Source organism: Anabrus simplex, chromosome 2 (assembly GCF_040414725.1).
Source record: "Anabrus simplex isolate iqAnaSimp1 chromosome 2, ASM4041472v1, whole genome shotgun sequence".
Classification (NCBI taxonomy): Eukaryota; Metazoa; Arthropoda; class Insecta; order Orthoptera; family Tettigoniidae; genus Anabrus; species Anabrus simplex.
Genome location: NC_090266.1, coordinates 883921694 through 883939675, shown reverse-complemented (window position 1 = coordinate 883939675; position 17982 = coordinate 883921694). Strand labels below are relative to the sequence as shown.

The following is a 17982-nucleotide window of genomic DNA, read 5'->3' as shown; positions in this document are numbered from 1 at the left end:
TTCTCAAACAAAATCCAGGCTACAAAATCATGATATCTCTATACATTCGTATTTGACTTATACTGATAATGTGGATCTCTTTTTTGCTATTTGCTTTACGTCGCACCAACACAGATAGGTCTTACGGCGACGATGGGACAGGAACGAGCTAGGAATGGGAAGGAAGCAGCCGTGGCCTTAATTAAGGTACAGCCCCAGCATTTGCCTGGTGTGAAAATGGGAAACCGCGGAAAACCATCTTCAGGGCTGCCAACAGTGGGGTTCAAACACACTATCTCCCGAATACTGGATACTGGCCGCACTTAAGCGACTACAGCTATAGAGCTTGGTTAATGTGGATCTACCAGAATGTTTAACACCTACACTTGCTCCTGAATTCAAGTACTGTCCTGTCACATCCGTATATGTAGACAGATCATTCTCAGCACTGAAGCTAAGTTGAACAAACACCACAGACTTCTACCAGAAAACTTGGAGAAGATTGTTGTAGTGTACAGTAAAACAAATTATGGACAGAAAAATTTGGGTGTGTGGTGTAAAAATGAAAGACGATTGTGTATTTAAGTATCTTTATTCACGCTTTTACTTTTATTTACATGGTTTTCTTACAACCTTACTAATTATTATTTATCATGTGTATTGATTAACACACTGTGTCTTGTCTAGGAGATGTGCGTATATGTTTTAACAGTGAACACTGAAAGACTGATACGTCTCACAAACTATGTCCTGATTGCTTGTACTAGCAGAACAGCTACAGCTGTAAGTAGTGTGATTCTTTTGCTTTTCATTGAGTTGTTTATTCATGATCATGATTTAATGTACTGGTGCAGGTGAATGGCATGAGTCTAGTGAAGGAATCTTATGTTTGCTTTTCATAGAAGTGTTTAATAGCATGAAAATAAGTGCATATTTAAGTGCCTGTTTCACCACTTTTTGCAACACAGTTGCATGTTTATATTGGTGATTTATACAGCATATAAATCCGGTGTCTACTTATCATGAGCATGAAACGTCTAATCTTCATTACTTTATGGGCAAAACGAAATTAGGTAGGATCTATCATACTGAAGCAGCTTGTTAAACTGTCATTTGCCAGGTAACTGTTTTTCTGCTCTCATATATTATGGGGCTGTGAATGAAGTGGACAGCATGATTAGCTGGGTGGGGGTCCAATCCATTCAGTTCACAACACTGTTCTGAAACATCACTCATGTTTAAAGTCGATTTAAGTGAGTAATGTTGTGGTTGGACTCTCCTTTAACAAACTCTGGGAGAGCTTATTCATGTTTGAACCCCTAGATGGCAGCACTGGACTGCCCACTCCTCTGAAAATACAGCATGGAAGCAACACAACAGTTAATTAATGCAGCAGGTTACAGGGTAGAAGTGAACACTTATATCGAAATTGATTCAGAAAATCCAACAGAGAGTGGGAATGGATGTCCACCACTACCAGGAAACCCAGCTTTCAGAAAGCAATTACAAACTCTTGAAACTGTAATGTTTTTCAATGCATTATCCATGAAACTGCTTGGAGAACATTCGTTTCCTTTATCAGTGTTAGAAGGGTTACTTCATTCCCGGTAAGTTCTGATACAATGTGCTTCATCACTAACTAACTGTACTAACCTACTAAAATGCACCAACTTACTAATGTAAAACTGAACACATCAAAAGCCCATGAGTCAATTAAAAGTAACCTGACAGAGAAAGTACAAATTCCAGTGCTAACAAGAATGTCAGATCACCCAACTTCTGGGAGTGACAGCATAGCTTAGTGTTGCCTTCCAAGAATGCGCACAACTTGCACCACAAGTTACGATGCCTGCAATTCTTGGAAGTACTGCCTGTGAAAAATATAAGTGAATATTGTACAGGACACAAATATTTTTAGAAAAAAAGGTGTCTGTTAGGAGTTTCTAGTGGCTATGATGTATCCACGTGCGTAATAGAGGAGTAAATTATTCGTAAACAAAATGGGATTTAAATACGGACCTAGAAAATCGTCAGCTAAGGAGGGGTGACCGCCGGTGTGAGGCAGGTTTCACTGTATATATTGTACCAGTAAAAGAGCCCGACTTTAAGATTTTAATTTTAACGTAAGCATGAAATAGTTCTCAGGGCGAAACTTGGATGGACACTAGCTAGGGCTTGGTACAGGAGGCAGGGTCCTATCTACAAGAAAAATTTTAATCAGATTGAATAAGAGTTTATTCATGAAATGCATATCAAAATGCACATCACCTCATTGTAGATAGGGGTTGTCTTCAACATCGTCCTTTTAATGGTCCGGGTCTCCAGCTCACCGGGCTGAACAGGCTGGAACACGTTCCGGAAGATGCCAAATACTCCATTAAGATGAGGCCGGAACACCCAGGTTGGCCGTGTATGAATAAGTCTCGAACTTCCGATGTTCTGGATGATCTCCGATGGTCTCTGACGATGTTGCAGGTAATCACTCATCACCTAAGTCCAATGTAGCTGATGGACTCAATGTCCACAAAGACTTTGAAAATGTGTTCTTCGTCACTCGCAGAATTTACAAGCCAAAGTTCATAAAGACCTTGAATAATTGGTTTCTCACCACTGGCGAAATTACAAGTCACTGTCCATAAAGACTTAAAAGAATTCGTTCCTTAACACTCGCGAAAATGACAAGTCCATGTTCACAAAGACTTTGAATAATTTCATAGTTCACCACTGGTAAAAATTACAAGTCACTGTCCATAAAAGACCTTAAAGAATTCGTTCCTTAACACTCGCGAAAATGACAAGTCCATGTTCATGAAGACTTTGAATAATTTTAGAGTTCATCACTGGCAGAAATTGCAAGTCAATGTTCGTAAAGACTTTGAATAATTTCAGAGTTCATCACTGGCGAAAATCACAAGTCAATGTCTGTACAGACTTTGAATAATCACTGGCGAAAATCACAAGTCAATGTCCATAAAAACTTTGAAGAATTTTAGAGTTCATCACTGGCAAAAGGTACAAGTCAATGTCCACAAAAGACTTTGAATAAATTTAGAGTTCATCACTGGCGAAAATTACAAGTCAATGTTTATAAAGACTTAGAATAATTTGTTCCTTAATACTCGCAGATATTAAAGTCACTGTTTATAAAGACTTTGAATTATTTTAGAGTTCACGCGTGCACAATTGATAAGTCCCATATGGCCGTGATGGTTTAAGTTCCGCATGAAGACTGTAACTACTCGAAGATAGCCTCTGACGACTACGGCAGCGTGTAGAGCCAGGCTGAATACTCGGCTGTGACTGACTGATCAGGCTAAAGTGAGCCCTCCTTATATTCGGTTTGGGGGCTTCTACGTCATCATATAGCGTGAACCCTTGAAGCTGGTTATCCCATGAATCCCTTGACGGATTTACTTGAGATTCACGCTTTGCGACGTTTATGTGATTCCCTTCAAAATGACATGTCGCTCAAGTCGCTACCATAATTATTAGAGGAGTTTTAAAATTTTCTTAATCCAATGTTCGCAACGGTGTGACGCTTGAATCCAGAACATACCAGGTCAGGCCAGCTACACTTGGTGTGTTAGGCAGGTGATCTATCTTGCCCCTGCAGCTACATCACACACACAGCTGTCCTTGACTCGCTCGCTCGTTCCACCGAATGTAAACAAACTAGGCTTGCTCGGAATATTACGCGTGATGATTAAATGCAATTAACTATCAAAAAATACGCATGTACAGGTCGTAACCGGTACAATATATTCTGTGAATGGCAAGTGACAGACCCTCTTGGTCTTACTGTCCTACTCCTCATAGTTACTTGTCCTTTTTTAAATAGGTCCAATTTGCTCCATCTTCTTTATGAAAATGAAAATCCACAGACTGTTTCCAGTCATTTCACCGAGTCAGAAATGGAATGAAAGAAGCCCCATCTAGTGGCAAGGATAGGAATTGTGCTGGCTGCTGAAGCCTGTCACATTCCTCTGGGGCAATGATTAATGACTGACAGACAAAATGATATTGGAGTGTGTTGCTGGAATGAAAGATGACAGGGAAAACCGGAGTACACGAAGTAAACCCTGTCCTGCCTCCGCTTTGTCCAGCTCAAATCTCATATGAAGTGACCGAGATTTGAACCACACAACCCAGCGGTGCAAGGCCAGCACACTGCCACCTGAGCCACGGAGCCCACACACCCCATCTTCTTTATCAGCGGGTTATTGTAACCTTATTATCAATTCAATGAGAGTCAGAGGACAATATATTGCATCTTGCTGTAAGTGGCTCACTGGTTACGAAACAATATATTGCGTATCGAACTTCCGAGTGTCCTATCTCTAATGGAAAGTCTAAGTTCCCAATGAGGGATAGATTCTTTTCCACCAATAGAGCAATTAAAAAAATCAGGTTTTGTCTTCGACCACTCTGATGAGTCTAGTGTCAGGCCTAAGACAAAACGTTTTGCAGAGAACGTAAAGAATTTCACCTTGTTTTCTTGACATGGCAAAAGCACAAAAGCTTATTGTCATGTCTACAATAATAATAATGTTGTTGTTTTAATTGCCTTGTAACACCCAACAATGGTAATAGCATGATACACTACACAGCAAATGTATTTCCTAAAGTGAATGAGTCTCTAAATTATAACAATAGGACATTAAAAAAAAAAAAAAACAAAAAAAAAAAAAAAAAACCATGCACTTACTTGAAACTGGAGCTTGTTCTTTACCCGTCAAACCACTGTTAACCAATGCTTGCTGCAGGATGTCTGCATCAGTTAGTACATCAGAAGTTCTAGACTTCTTGTCTGATACTTCATTTAATTCTGCAAGTTCAGTCATCACAGCATTCACATTAACTGTTACTAGCTGAGAAGTGTCCAAGGACGGCCTCTATAAAAATACAGACTTCTTTTAAAATGCATAGTAAGTTACATTCACACAACGAAATATATTGAATATTACCCTACACAAGATGAACAATTGCAAAATATCAATAACCGATCATGACGTACTTAGCCAACAAAAACGAACTGTGTCATAATTCTCTTACAACTGCACCACTGAAGTCTGGCAATGGTATCATCTGACCTATAGCGATAATATGGTTGTAATGGTGTTTTGTTTTTAGTATGTGACGTTGAAAAGAAATGCATTATGGAATGAAAAGTGTCTTCGGAAGAGTCTTTGTTAAGTAGGCTGTTAAAAATTTAAAAAAAAAATTCACAGAGAGAGAGAGAATAGTGAATAGAGAGAGAGGGTGTGTGTTTCAACTTCTGTGTGAAAGTCATCACGGCCTGGCCCCATCAGATACAATATTCACTTTACTTTAATATGTTGTGATGGTATATTTATTATTCTGTAGGAGCACTTCCCAGAATCAGACATACATTACTTTTACAGAGTATTTTTGTATGACTGCTTGAAGGAGCCCAGGAGTTAGAACTATCTCCTGCTGAGTGGTTAATGATGCATTTAGCAGGCTGTAGCCTTTTATTGTTCTGATGATGTGTTACAGGCAATACCACGTTCACACTGCATACACATGGCCCATGGGGCCCAGACTGACTGGCCCAGCAGTTGATGAAGGCAAGCCAACCCATCTCCAATCGCAAGTGGATACAAGTGAATATTGAAGGAAAAAACTGTGAATGTTGTATGCTTCATACCAGTGACATATTTAGGTAAAGGCCATTTAAACGCAGGCCTAGAGTATCAAATTTTGAGGGGTGGCACAATTTATGACGGTCCATTTTTATAACATGAAACATGTTCTACCGCCACTTACACTCACAAGAATAATATACTTTTACTTCCTCATCATAAATTTAAATTGACAAGGCAGTGTGAGTCAATCAGTGAGCTGTTATGGTGCACTGCGGTGGTATTCTTCATTACAACATGGCCCGAAGACAACATTTGGATGATTTCACACGGGGAAGAAACATCAGGAAACTGGAGGAAGGACTAAGTGTGACGAGTGTAGTCCAGGAGTTTGGTATTGCTCACAGCATTGATTTTCACAAGCATGGAAAGCATTCCAAACCACAGGCACTGCTGACGAAAGGAGAGGAGGCGATCGACCACGGTCGATTACAGCAGCAGACGACCGCTACATTGTGCAACAGGGAAGAAGAGACTCACATCAAACAGCGGGGGCAATTGCAACCACATTTAACAGGACTGCAAGGCACCCAATCTCACGTTCCACAGTGGCACAGCGACTGCATGGGGGTGGTCTGTTTGACCTACAAGCATTACACTGTGTTCCGTTGTCACCTGCAGACTGGTGGCACTGTTTGTGATGGTGCCAAGAGCATCAGGTCTGGACTGACGAGGGGTGGGGTCGCATGCTCTTCTCAGATGAGAGCAGCTTCAGTCCGAGGAGTGATTCTAGACGTACCCTCATCTGGTGAGCGGTGGGAACACGTAATGCACCCAAGAACATTGTCAAACACGATTGTTACAGGTGAACTACGATATGATGTTTTATTTTTATTGACCTAACCTGTACTGTATAATGTTGTAACATAGGCATTTGTAAATAGTAGAATTCTGTCTATAGTTCCTGGAAAGATCCAGAAAATTACATAACTTTTGTACAGGGTGTGTTACTTTGTTGGTATGTGTTCTAGAAAGTGTGTTCTGTTTATTCTGGAAAAATACGACTTTCGCGATCAAGCGTATTCTAGAATGTTAGTCAAAGTTCGCGATCGAAAGTAAGGTTGTGATTGGTGAGTCTAGGTGGCGATAGGGAACTCGTGCACGCTGATTGGCTGCCTCCAAGGCCAGTAATTCCTATATATAGTGAGCGAGGCAGTGTTCGAGAGAATTCTGTATGTCTTGGTTTATCTATCTGCGAGCAGCCTATCTGGTTGACGTCCCGCGGCTTCCGGGATGGCACTCCCCTCGGGTAAGCACTCTTGAATTCCGTTCCTGCTAAAATTTCTGTAATGTTCCGATTTGCTTTTCATACAGGAGTCTGACCTAACCTCGCCTAGTTTCACCAAATTAGTTAGTTATGACGCCTTAGTTTTTGAGCTGGACTTACCTGTTCGTTTCCGAGGCATTCCCATTCCTTGTTTCACTAAAATATGTATATTGTAGTTTAATATTATTTCCCTTGGGGTTTGCCTCTGGTAGTTCTGTATCACTTGAGGTACGCTAGATTTTGGATAACCTGTAAATTGCATTGTACTACTGCATTGATAACTGGATCTACAGTTGATTTGAAATTTGAATTTACACTGCTACGAATAACCCATGTATATCACTGAACTTATAGCTCATAACTTGGAATGTATTTGTAAAATTATCTTGTAAATAATATTTTAAAAAACTAAGGATCACGGTGATTCATTTCGGAATCCGCTATCTAAGCCATGTCCATGCCTTTGGTAGGTTCCCAGCCTTTTCATCTTCCCGGTTTGTTGTTCACTAGTTGGCCCTACTGATATTTCGTACATGTTTTGTTGGAGATCCGAGTAATGCCAGCTACTGTTTTTCCGAGTGTGTAGTGTTTTATTATATTGTATAGTTTGCTATTTCCTTCCCCTTTAAACTCTTGTTTGTGCCTTGTTTGGTGTTACCACTGTAGTAGAGGTAACAACGATCATTTTGGTGGTCCAAGTGTTATGGTGTGGCGAGTCATAATGTAGCATCAGCGTAGCGACCTCCAAATCTTCGACTGGGGTACACTCACCAGTCAAAGTTTTTATGACAGTGTACTCCTTCCCCATGTGCGTCTTTTCGGAGGTGCATTTGGCCCTGACTTAATTTTTATGGATGACAACGCACGACTGCATTGAACAGTGCAGGTGGAGGAACTATTGGTACAAGAAGATATTCAGCGAAGGGACTGGCCTGCCTGTTCCCCGGACTTAAATCCCATCGAGCATGTGTGGGACATGTTGGGAAGACGTACTGCAGCACGTCTACATGCACCAATGACCATCCAGCAGTTGTCAACCGCGCTGATGGAGGAATGGAATACCCTAGCACGAGAACTCCTTACTAATCGTGTGGCCAGCATGGGAACACGTTGCAGAGCATGCATCACTGTCCGTGGTGATAACACATCCCTTAAAGAACCATGTCCCTTCTTTTGTGATGTCCTGGGAATCATCATGAGTCGTGGTGACTTATGTGTATTTTATTGTCTCTGTATAAAGGTATCATTTCTGTTCATCTCATCGCATATTCCTTTCAGTTGCCTGCCATACCATACTGTAGCAGCTCTTCCTATGTATGATTCAAGTTACATGAGGTATGTTACTTGGCAGTGACACAACATGCAAAAGTTACTTCTGTCCTTACGTTTTGCACAGGAGTGTATGATATGCTAAAAAACTGGAATCAGAGGTAAGGGAATATGAGAGACATCAGGAACACAAAAGAACATTTTGTTAAGCTCCTCAGTGGATCTGATAAAATTTGTGCCAGGGAGGAATGTAAAAGAACAACGGATAAGAACATTCCAATTACATGGGCAGAAGTTGAGCTAGTCCTTCACAAGATATGTGGTAACTTAGCCGGGGTAGATGAAATTACAGCTGATATGATAAAAAGCTGCTGGTACACCTGGGATACAATGGTTGTACAGAGTCCTTAGAGGAGTACGGAATGATAACGTAATGTCAGAAGACTGGCCAGAAAGGGTGATAATTCATATCTTGAAGAAGGGGAATAGGAGGAAAAGTGAAAATTACAGAGTTATCACCCTTCTTTCCCATGCATGGCCTCCAGATTATGGAGAAGATAATTGAAGTCAGATTGCGAGCAATACAAGAGCCCATCTTAGAAGAGGAACAACATGGGTTTACGGTCGGCAGAAGTACAACAGATGTGATATCTAGCCTTGAGAATGTTGTCAGAAAAATATTGCGTAAAAGGAAAAGATTTAATTACTGTGTTTATAGACCTTGCAAAGGCATACGATAGTCTCCTTAGATCAGTCAACTGGAAGAGTCTCAGAAATATTGCAATACCTGAGTACCTCATCAGCAATATTCAAATGTGTTTACCAATTGCAGAAGTTGTGCCCATACTGGAGGCAGATACTCTGTAAGGTTTGACACAACCAAGGGAGTAAAGCAAGGAAGTGAACCTCTCAGCTAGCTTCTATTCATAGCAGTTATGAATACCATTCTGAAAGATCTAACGGGTATAGGAAGTGGAGAACTACAGGCTTCGTGGTTTGCAAACGATGTAGCATTATTGGATGAAACGGAGGAGGGAGTACAAAGCAAAATTCAGGAAAATTCAGTTCAAAGAGTCTGGAGCACAATGAAAATTGTGACAATGAAAATTAGCAGGGAGAATTCTGGGTGAAACATATAACTCCATGATCAACAGACTGGAGTAGTAAATCAATTCAAATATCTAGGTAGAATTACCATGCTGACTAGTAAGGCCAGGGTGGAGTCAGAAGTACTAAGTAGAGTAACCCAATTATAGGCCAGTCAGCTTGACATGTGTTGCAGGTAAGCTCTGTCTAAGCATTCTTTTTGATTATATTAGACATGTTAACTAGTCTGACAGAAGGCAGTTCAAGTTTAGGAAAGATTATCCTGCTGAAGCTGAACGTGTAGGATTCTGCCAATATATAGCAGATATTTTAGATTCAGAAAGTCAAGTGGATTGTATCGTGACTAATCTATCTAAAGCTTTTGATAGGTAGATCGTGGGAGACTACTGAGAAAAATTAGTGCAAGTGGACTAGACAAAAGAGTGATTAAATGGGTGGATATATTTCTAGAAAATATAACTCAGAGAATTAGAGTTGGTGATCTTGTAATCATTAAGAGGGGAATTCCTTAAGGCAGTATAAGTGGAACTTTATGTTATGAAAACCATACCTTAAGTCGGAAAATCACATTTTTGGTTTATTTTATATTTTGATAGTGGTATGTGGTATGCTCGGAGTTGTCAGTGGAGAGATAGCATGTAATGACATTAATAGACGAATAAGTTTGAGTTGTGTCTTTAAAAATAGGAATGATCACAATATAAAGATAAAGTTGGAATTGAAAAGGACAAATTGGGGCAAATATTTGTTTATAGGAAGAGTGGTTAGGGATTGGAATAACTTACCAAAGGAGATGTTCAATAAATTTCCAATTTGTTTGAAATCATTAAAAAAAAGGCTAGGAAAACAACAGATAGGGAATCTGCCACCTGGGCAACTGTCCTAAATGCAGATCAGTAGTGATTGATTAATCCTGTACTAGCTCTGTTTCTTTGGTCTTCCAATCAACTAATTATTTCTTAAGTGTTAGTGCCTTACTTTTAACCTGGAGAACTTTCTGATTAAGAAAGTGTGTGATGGTTCCTACTTGTTTGATAATCTGACATGAAATATCTTTTGTGACATAGTGAGTCTGTTCATTAGATCTTAGATTTTTGAATTTTGTCGTCTATGTCCACTCTTCCTCCATCAATTATATTATTAACACTACCGGTATCAATCCTTCATTAACTACAGTCATGTCCTTCTTAATACTACAGGCTTGAGTCCGGCTCTATGGCTAAATGCTTAGCGTGCTGGCCTTTGGTCACAGGGGTCCCGGGTTTGATTCCCCGCAGGGTCGGGAATTTTAAGCATTACTGGTTAATTTCGCTGACACAGGGGCTGGTTGTATGTGTCGTCTTCATCATAATTTCATCCTTATCACGACGTGCAGGTCGCCTACAGAAGTCAAATCAAAAAGACCTGCACCTGGCAAGCCGAACATGTCCTCGGAAACCCCCCGGCACTAAAAGCCATACACCATTTCATTTCCCTACAGGCTTGAGAATTAATTTTATTAATCTGAATAATCACCATCATTAATTCACCCTTAAGAGATTCTACTTGACCAATGAGACTATTACGGTTACCCTGAACAGATTGTACTTGAGTAATATCATTATTAATATCACTCTTAACTCCCCCCTTAACAGATTCTACTTGTGTGTTAAGATTAGTAATGCCACCGTTCAAATGGGTAAAAGCATTCACTATCTGGTCCATCCGTTCCTGATTCATTATTACAATACACTGCTGAAACGAAGGAATCCTCCAATGCAACATTACACTACTAAACCTGTGAAAATTGTAATTATTGATGGAAGAATTTTAAAATATACATACAGTGTAAGTCTGTTATAGCAAGAATTCATAATGGCGAAAAATTTACTCCCTATAGTGGACTGTTATTATATCCAATTTTTCTTAAAAGTAAGGGAAGAAGCCATACACATTAAAATCGGTATGAAGCGGCAATCAGTTTGTTAATAACTTGCATTTTCGTGGATGATATCCACACTACGGCTTACTTGTTTGTTATTTTTCTAAATCCAATAGTATCACTCCAGAGGCCTCTGTGGCAAATGTTTCAGTTTTCTTCTTCAAACAGCCTCACCTAACCTAACCATATGTGCATCGTGAAAACATATTTCAAGCGCACATGGAGGAATTATAACCACCTTGCTACGACTTTACATGGGAATATTCTGAAATTCAACTAGACGTGAGAAAATATAAACTATCTTCTGAAATCAGTGATGTACTCTGCCATATCTTGAAGTGAATCACATTCTTACTTAATTTCAGTATATAACATTAAAATTAAGCGATCGTTTGCTTCAACCTTTATTTCTAACGAGTTAACTGCTAATGGCCACGTCATTTACTGTACATATTTATTACAAAAACATGTTATCCTCTTTCATTTCGAATTTCCTTTTAGAGAACTGCAGTCGACGGGTATTACTAATCAACTCCAACATCGCTTTCGAATGTTGGTGAGAGAGCTTGCAAGTGTACATAGCAAGAAAACGATACTGTTCGATGATCGATTGCATTGTGTGCCTAATGTTTGTTTTCTTATTCAAACAGCGTCGCCTAACCTAACTTGACCATACTCTATGTATCATGAAAATATATTCCAAGTGCCAGTAGAAAAGTGATAACCTTCACACCATAAATTTACATGGGAATAGTCTTACCGAAATTTAACCAGATGCGAAAAAATATAATCTAACCACTGAAATCAGTGATGCGCTGTCGGCAGCCCTGAAGACAGTTTTCCGTGATTTCCCATTTTCACACCAGGCAAATGCTGGGGCTGTATCTTAATTAAGGCTATGGTCGCTTCCTTCCCACTCCTAGTCCTTTCCTGTCCCATAGTTGCCATAAGACCTATCTGTGTTGCTGTGACGTACAGCAACTTGTAAAAAAAGATAAATCTTATGTGTGAGAACTACCAGTTTTATTTAGAGAAGATAGGTGTAAGTAGCAAGGCCATACTGGTAGCTCACTAAATCAGTCGTTCAAACAGTCAACATTGTGTGCATCACAATTTCAAAGTTTTTGTTTCAAAATATCGGCAGAAAACATTTTCTCATGTTGGTGTCCTGATGCTGTAAACTTGCTTCAAGGATTGACAACAATTCAAACAAATTCCCACTCATACGAAAGTAATTAAAGAACATTTTTGGATCACTGGTACGTTCACCTAGAACAGGGCCTCTCAGAGTGCATGCGCCCATGTACTGCATGGCGCAAGGTGCAGGAGACGACTTCACTAGGTTGACCAGAGTGCAAATCCCCACTCCACTTCCCCTACACCTGTCTCACCCATTTGGCCTGTCTTGGCCTTCTTCACCTTCCCCACTAATTCTGCCCCCACTGCCAAATGTTTGTGTGCAGTGACATTGTTGTATGGGACAATGTTACTGGTGTTAAAACACTCTTCTTTAAATTTGGTTTGAGCAGACAATTTATCTTCTCTAGCTCTTCTTTTCCTTTATTTTTGCAATGATACCAGTTATGCCTGGAACAAGGGACCGGCTGACAGCAATTCTGAGAGCTTTAAATTACAATTAGAAATAGGCCCACTGCACGCAATCTAGTTTTCGTACAAGTCAAAACAGGAAAAAATACCTTTCACATATGCATGTGGAACCAAACATAGAAATAATCTTAGCTGCTTCTCGATGCAGCTTAGGAAAATCTTCCTTCGACAAATTCTCGTAGAATTTGAGCAAAGCCTTTGTATTGGAAAATAGATAGTTTTTATTAACTTATCACATAATTATTGTCCCAAGGATTAAGCATTTGGCTTTATCGTCACGACTGACAAAAAATACGAAAGTTCCCAGTTCGATTGAAATGGACTTTCGGAGGTCTTTGCTTTCTTCGAAACAGGTTGCTCCATTATTATGTTGTTGTCTTGCACTTATCTATTTCACTGATAAACAAGCCGCCTATCACCGAACGCTTCGTCGCTCTCAGCACACTAGACCATCCGAGTCAAGCCGAGTTGAGCCGAGTCAGACCGATGCACAGTGCACGGAGTCTCTGCGCCTCGATTTGCACACGTGAGATTTTGGGCGTTTGAGAAGCCCTGATCTAGAAGAACGATGAGCTCCTCGTTCTAGGTGATATGAATTCAATAGATGGACCCAATGAACCTTAGTACTCTTCTTTCACCCCAACCTTCTTTTCGTAAGAATATAAATCCCAAGGATAACGTTCACGTCCATGGACCAGATTCAAACTGAGACGCAAAATATGTGGTGGGGAGTAGAAGTTGCCGGCAAGTTGACGAAAGTGGACAGCAAGGATAAACAGTGTGTCTGAGAAGTGGCGTGGAAAGCAAGTGGACCATGTGAAAGGAGGCTTATATTTAAGGTAGCACTGCAATTTGTCGAAAGATGTGATGAAGCAAAGCCTTCTGATGTTCTGCTAATGAAGCGGTGGCATGACATAGTGGATAGCAAACAATGGGAAAAGAAAAAAGAACAATAGTAAATAAAAGACTTTTTAAGAAAAATATAGTAGAGCACATAGAATTTACTATCAAACATAGCTTTGTTTTGTAAATACAGTTGAGTAGATCGGGTTTCCAGTATAAAAACACTCTGTCAACAATGTACCATATATGTAGCCTGTTGTCTCCATTTACTTTCATCTAACCCTTTCAAAACATGATTCTTAACCTCTAAAAATGACATTTCAATTATTATACAAAATTTTGATTATCCAAACCCTCCCACACCCTATTTTTCTGGTTAACAGAAATTCTATTGCGAATATATATTTCTCTCTACTTTTTATTCATGTGGCCTGCTTTTGGGAGTTACATTAATGGACAATCCCATCTCACACTCTGCCCTTCCCATTTGAACACCCCTTAATTTACCTAACTCTCCTGTCTCTTACTTGTAACCTTCCCATATCCAACATCATTCTCCTTGCTGATTCAGACAATTCTACTTTCTTTCTTTCAAATGCCCCATTGATGTTGATATCTCCACCCCCACCCCCTCCCGCCAAATTTAATTTAGTTCGAGTTATTTCCTAAGATTCCTTGGCCTGTGATATGGAAGTGGGACTCTATTACTTCCATGTATCAGAGGCTTGCTAAAACATTCTATGTTTAGTAAATTTCTGTTAAGTACGGTGTTAGCCTTACTTTCACACAGTCCCAATGAGAATTTTTACACTAACTGTTTGGGGACCTCTGGTGGACAGTCATCTAAGCACCAGGAGGGTCATGACACATATTATGTCTGAGAAGAACAATTCTATTCCACAGCAACTTGTATCACGATAGACAGGACCAATTATTAGGTCACTGAGCTGTTTTCGTTGGTTTATGAACCAGGACATGACTACAGGAACCCACACCATGAACCACTGTAGAACATATGGTGAATGTAATGAAGTTTAGTGTGTTTAGGATATTAATGAAATATGAGGTTTATAAAGCAGAATTATGTATATTTATCAAGAATTTTCTATGCTTGTAAAGAATATTTGATATTGTTCTATGAGAAAATTTGTCTAATTTAGATTAAAATGCTTCTGCTTTGACCATGTTCCACTGCATTTTCAAGCATTTTCTCTGAGTTTTAGTTTTTTTGGAAAATGTTTAAATGACAGAGAATAAATGTGAAAACTGAACCTCTAAGCTGTAAACAAATCAAGTACAAACATAAACTAAAATATTACTTGTAATACATATTACCACTATTCTTAACAGTGAATAATAATAATTTATAATAATTTATGTCCACCCCTTAGGCCCATTTTCTGATATGGGGTCAGGGATGAGGTGATATGAAATTATAGGGCTTGTTTTTACGGCCAGATGCTCTTCCTGATACCAACCTCAGTTGACAGGTTAATGAAGATGAAATGAATGAATGATCATGAATGAAATTAGGTAACGAAGTGAAAGGTGTCAGCTGTGGTCCATGGATAGGAATTGTCCTGTCATTTGCATGGAAGTGAAAAAAGGAAATCACAGAAAACCATTCTCAGGACAGACGACGGTGGGGTTTGAACCCACATGTCTCCTAAATGTAGAGCTTGGGTGTACAGCCATGTTAACACGCATGCCACTTTGTTCGTTAATAATAATACCAACAACCTACTGTTGATCCGCACATTAGTGAATATCCAACCAACTTCCTTAAGACCCGCTTCGGCTGCAAATGTACATATGTATGCATGTATGTATGTATGTATGTATGTATGTATGTATGTATGTATGTGTATGTAAGTTCAGGACCTGGGTACATGGGATAAAGGATCGTCTGGAAAGAGTGAGAAGAAAAAGTTAGAAGACGATCGGGCGCAAAGTGGTTCAAAGAGTGAAGAACTGTATTCTCGACTAAAACGAAGGAGTACTAGAAATGCAGGAAGCTTGACAAGTGTTAGCCGTGGTCCTAATGGGCTGAAACGATACGTTATATATATATATATTCGTTTACGGCCATTAGAGACCACGTTAGATAACAATTACATGTTTCTGGAAGCCTTCCTCACAGCCCAGAACTTCAGCATCCTCTCTCTGGCAGCCTGTCTTCTTTCGTCCGTCCACCCACGGTTAAGTTTTGGTTCGTCATGGAATCCCTGAAATCTGTCGATCACTGACCTAAACTTTGTTCGGTTTGAGATGTCTTCCGAATTTAGTCCCACCTGTCTGAGATCCTTTCTCACCTCCCTGAACCATTTGTCTGACACTTTAGGTCTGCTGTCTAGTATTGTGAAAATCCTTTTCGTTAGTCTCTTCTCATCCATTCTAAATAAATGCCCATAGAATTTAAGTCTCCATTTTCTCATGGACTCAGTTAGCCTTTCATTGTCTCGGTAAAGTTCTTCCCTTCCTCGCAGCCTATACTGATACGTTATAAAAAAAAAAAAAAAAAAAAAAAGAAAAATTAACAACAGACGATCATCATAATAATTTAGCACTTTCTTAATTTCCATAAAATGCAGGAATTTCTGCCTGAAAAGAGGTTTATTGATGTGTCAGTAAATCTACTGACATGGGTTTTACATAATAGAAGGCCAGCCCTTAGCCAACTGCACTACAAAGACTGTCTATGGGCAATGACCTGTGTAGTTAAAGATAATGAAGATTATACCACATCAGCCACAACTTGGGACAAAGAATTGGTCCATGCCCTTTGCTTCCATTCGGATTAATTGGATATTAGTATACGATATGTGTAAAAAATATACAACCCTAAAATACATTACCTTTTCTGCAGTGTAGTGCATTCGACTCATGTGGGCATTCAAACTGCCAAGCTTCTTGAACACACAAGGGCATTCCATACATTTGTAAACTTGCTCCCCTGAGCGAGGAATGGTGTGAACACGTAAAATGTGAGCACGTAGATTTCCTGGAAAATGCAGAACAGAATATTTCTTGAGGATTCCAGAGTACAAAACACAGTTTGACTCAATGATAAGTTTCTTGCAAGACTGTAAATGTAGCACTTATACAATGAAATGAGAGAGAGAGAAACACATGAATGAATGGGAAACTGAAGACTGAATACAGAAATCATGAGGAGGATTAAAGTGGTTTCATAAAGTAGAGAGTCTACTTTGGAACAAAGATATTTCAGTGAGAGCAAAAGGATTAGAGTACAAAGTATACTACAGGTTGTGGCTATGCAGCTGAGAGCTGGTCAGAGACAAAGAAATATAAACATGAAATCTTAGAGAAGTATGTTATAGAAGACAAGAAGAGATAGAGAAAAATAAAACACAGGAAAGAATTGAAGGTGGAAAAGCTGTATCAGGAAGTGGAGAAAAATGAAATGAGGTGCAAAAATTTGAGCCTTTTCATCATTCATTTCTTCTTCCAATTCAAGAAGGTCTTTAGTGGTGAGTTCTGCCGAATGGGACTGGAAAAGTTCATCCATGTTTTCCTTGTCTATGTCCTCAAATCCAATAGATCAGCCAAGTCAATGACTGCATCTGTTGAATTCATAAGTTCGGATTCAGGATCAAAATCAAAAGAATTAGCACTATGAGACCAAATCTTATCCTAAACTCCCTTCATACAAGATTCTTTACCTTCTGCTCATGTATATCTCATGTTTTCAATTGCATTCATTATGGTGAAGTTCTTCCAAAATTGTGTGACACCAGTTTCATCTTTATCTGTTTTTTAAACCAGTAGCATGAATGTTCTGTGGAGATAGCAGCTCTTGAAGGTTGCAATAACACCCTGATCCAGAGAGAGGCAATGATGTAAACTACTAAAACTTTAAACTCTTCTCCTGCAAAATCATGTATTTTGAATTGGAATCCTTATAACAAGACAAATGGCTGACTTTTTAAATCACATTCATAATGCAATCAAAATGATTAATGAGGACAGAACTGCTAATTTTGTCACAGAAATTCAGAATTCTGTAGCTTGCTACAATGAACTCCACAGGGAGAAGAATGCTAGCCACCAGCTGAGTTTCGAACACTTCATTAAAAAAGGTAGCAATCCTCAATTTGCTGTCCCAGGACCTTGAAGAGAACCAGTGATGGATAATCCAGACTCACCAGACCCAGTCATTTCATCATCAAACTGAAGACTCTTGAAGTTATGTATGTACATCGAGTTTCACACTGTGCTAATGGCATGAATAACAAAATTTGTACTTGTTTAGAACTCGTAGGCCTTTAAATGTTTTCCTTGAAAGAGTCCCTATCTCCTTTCTA

At 39.4% G+C, this 17982-nt stretch overlaps 1 protein-coding gene across 1 annotated transcript in view; it reads right to left on the bottom strand.

The window, feature by feature from the left end:
* LOC136863722 (zinc finger protein 236) overlaps window positions 1-17982 on the bottom strand; it is a 795935-nt gene that overhangs the window by 517829 nt on the left and 260124 nt on the right. The window contains exons 10-12 of the mRNA XM_068226059.1: window positions 16527-16658; window positions 14257-14285; window positions 4685-4871 (exon numbers count right to left, since the gene is read on the bottom strand). Coding sequence (XP_068082160.1) covers window positions 4685-4871; window positions 14257-14285; window positions 16527-16658 — 348 coding nt within the window. The remainder of the gene's footprint in view (window positions 1-4684; window positions 4872-14256; window positions 14286-16526; window positions 16659-17982) is intronic.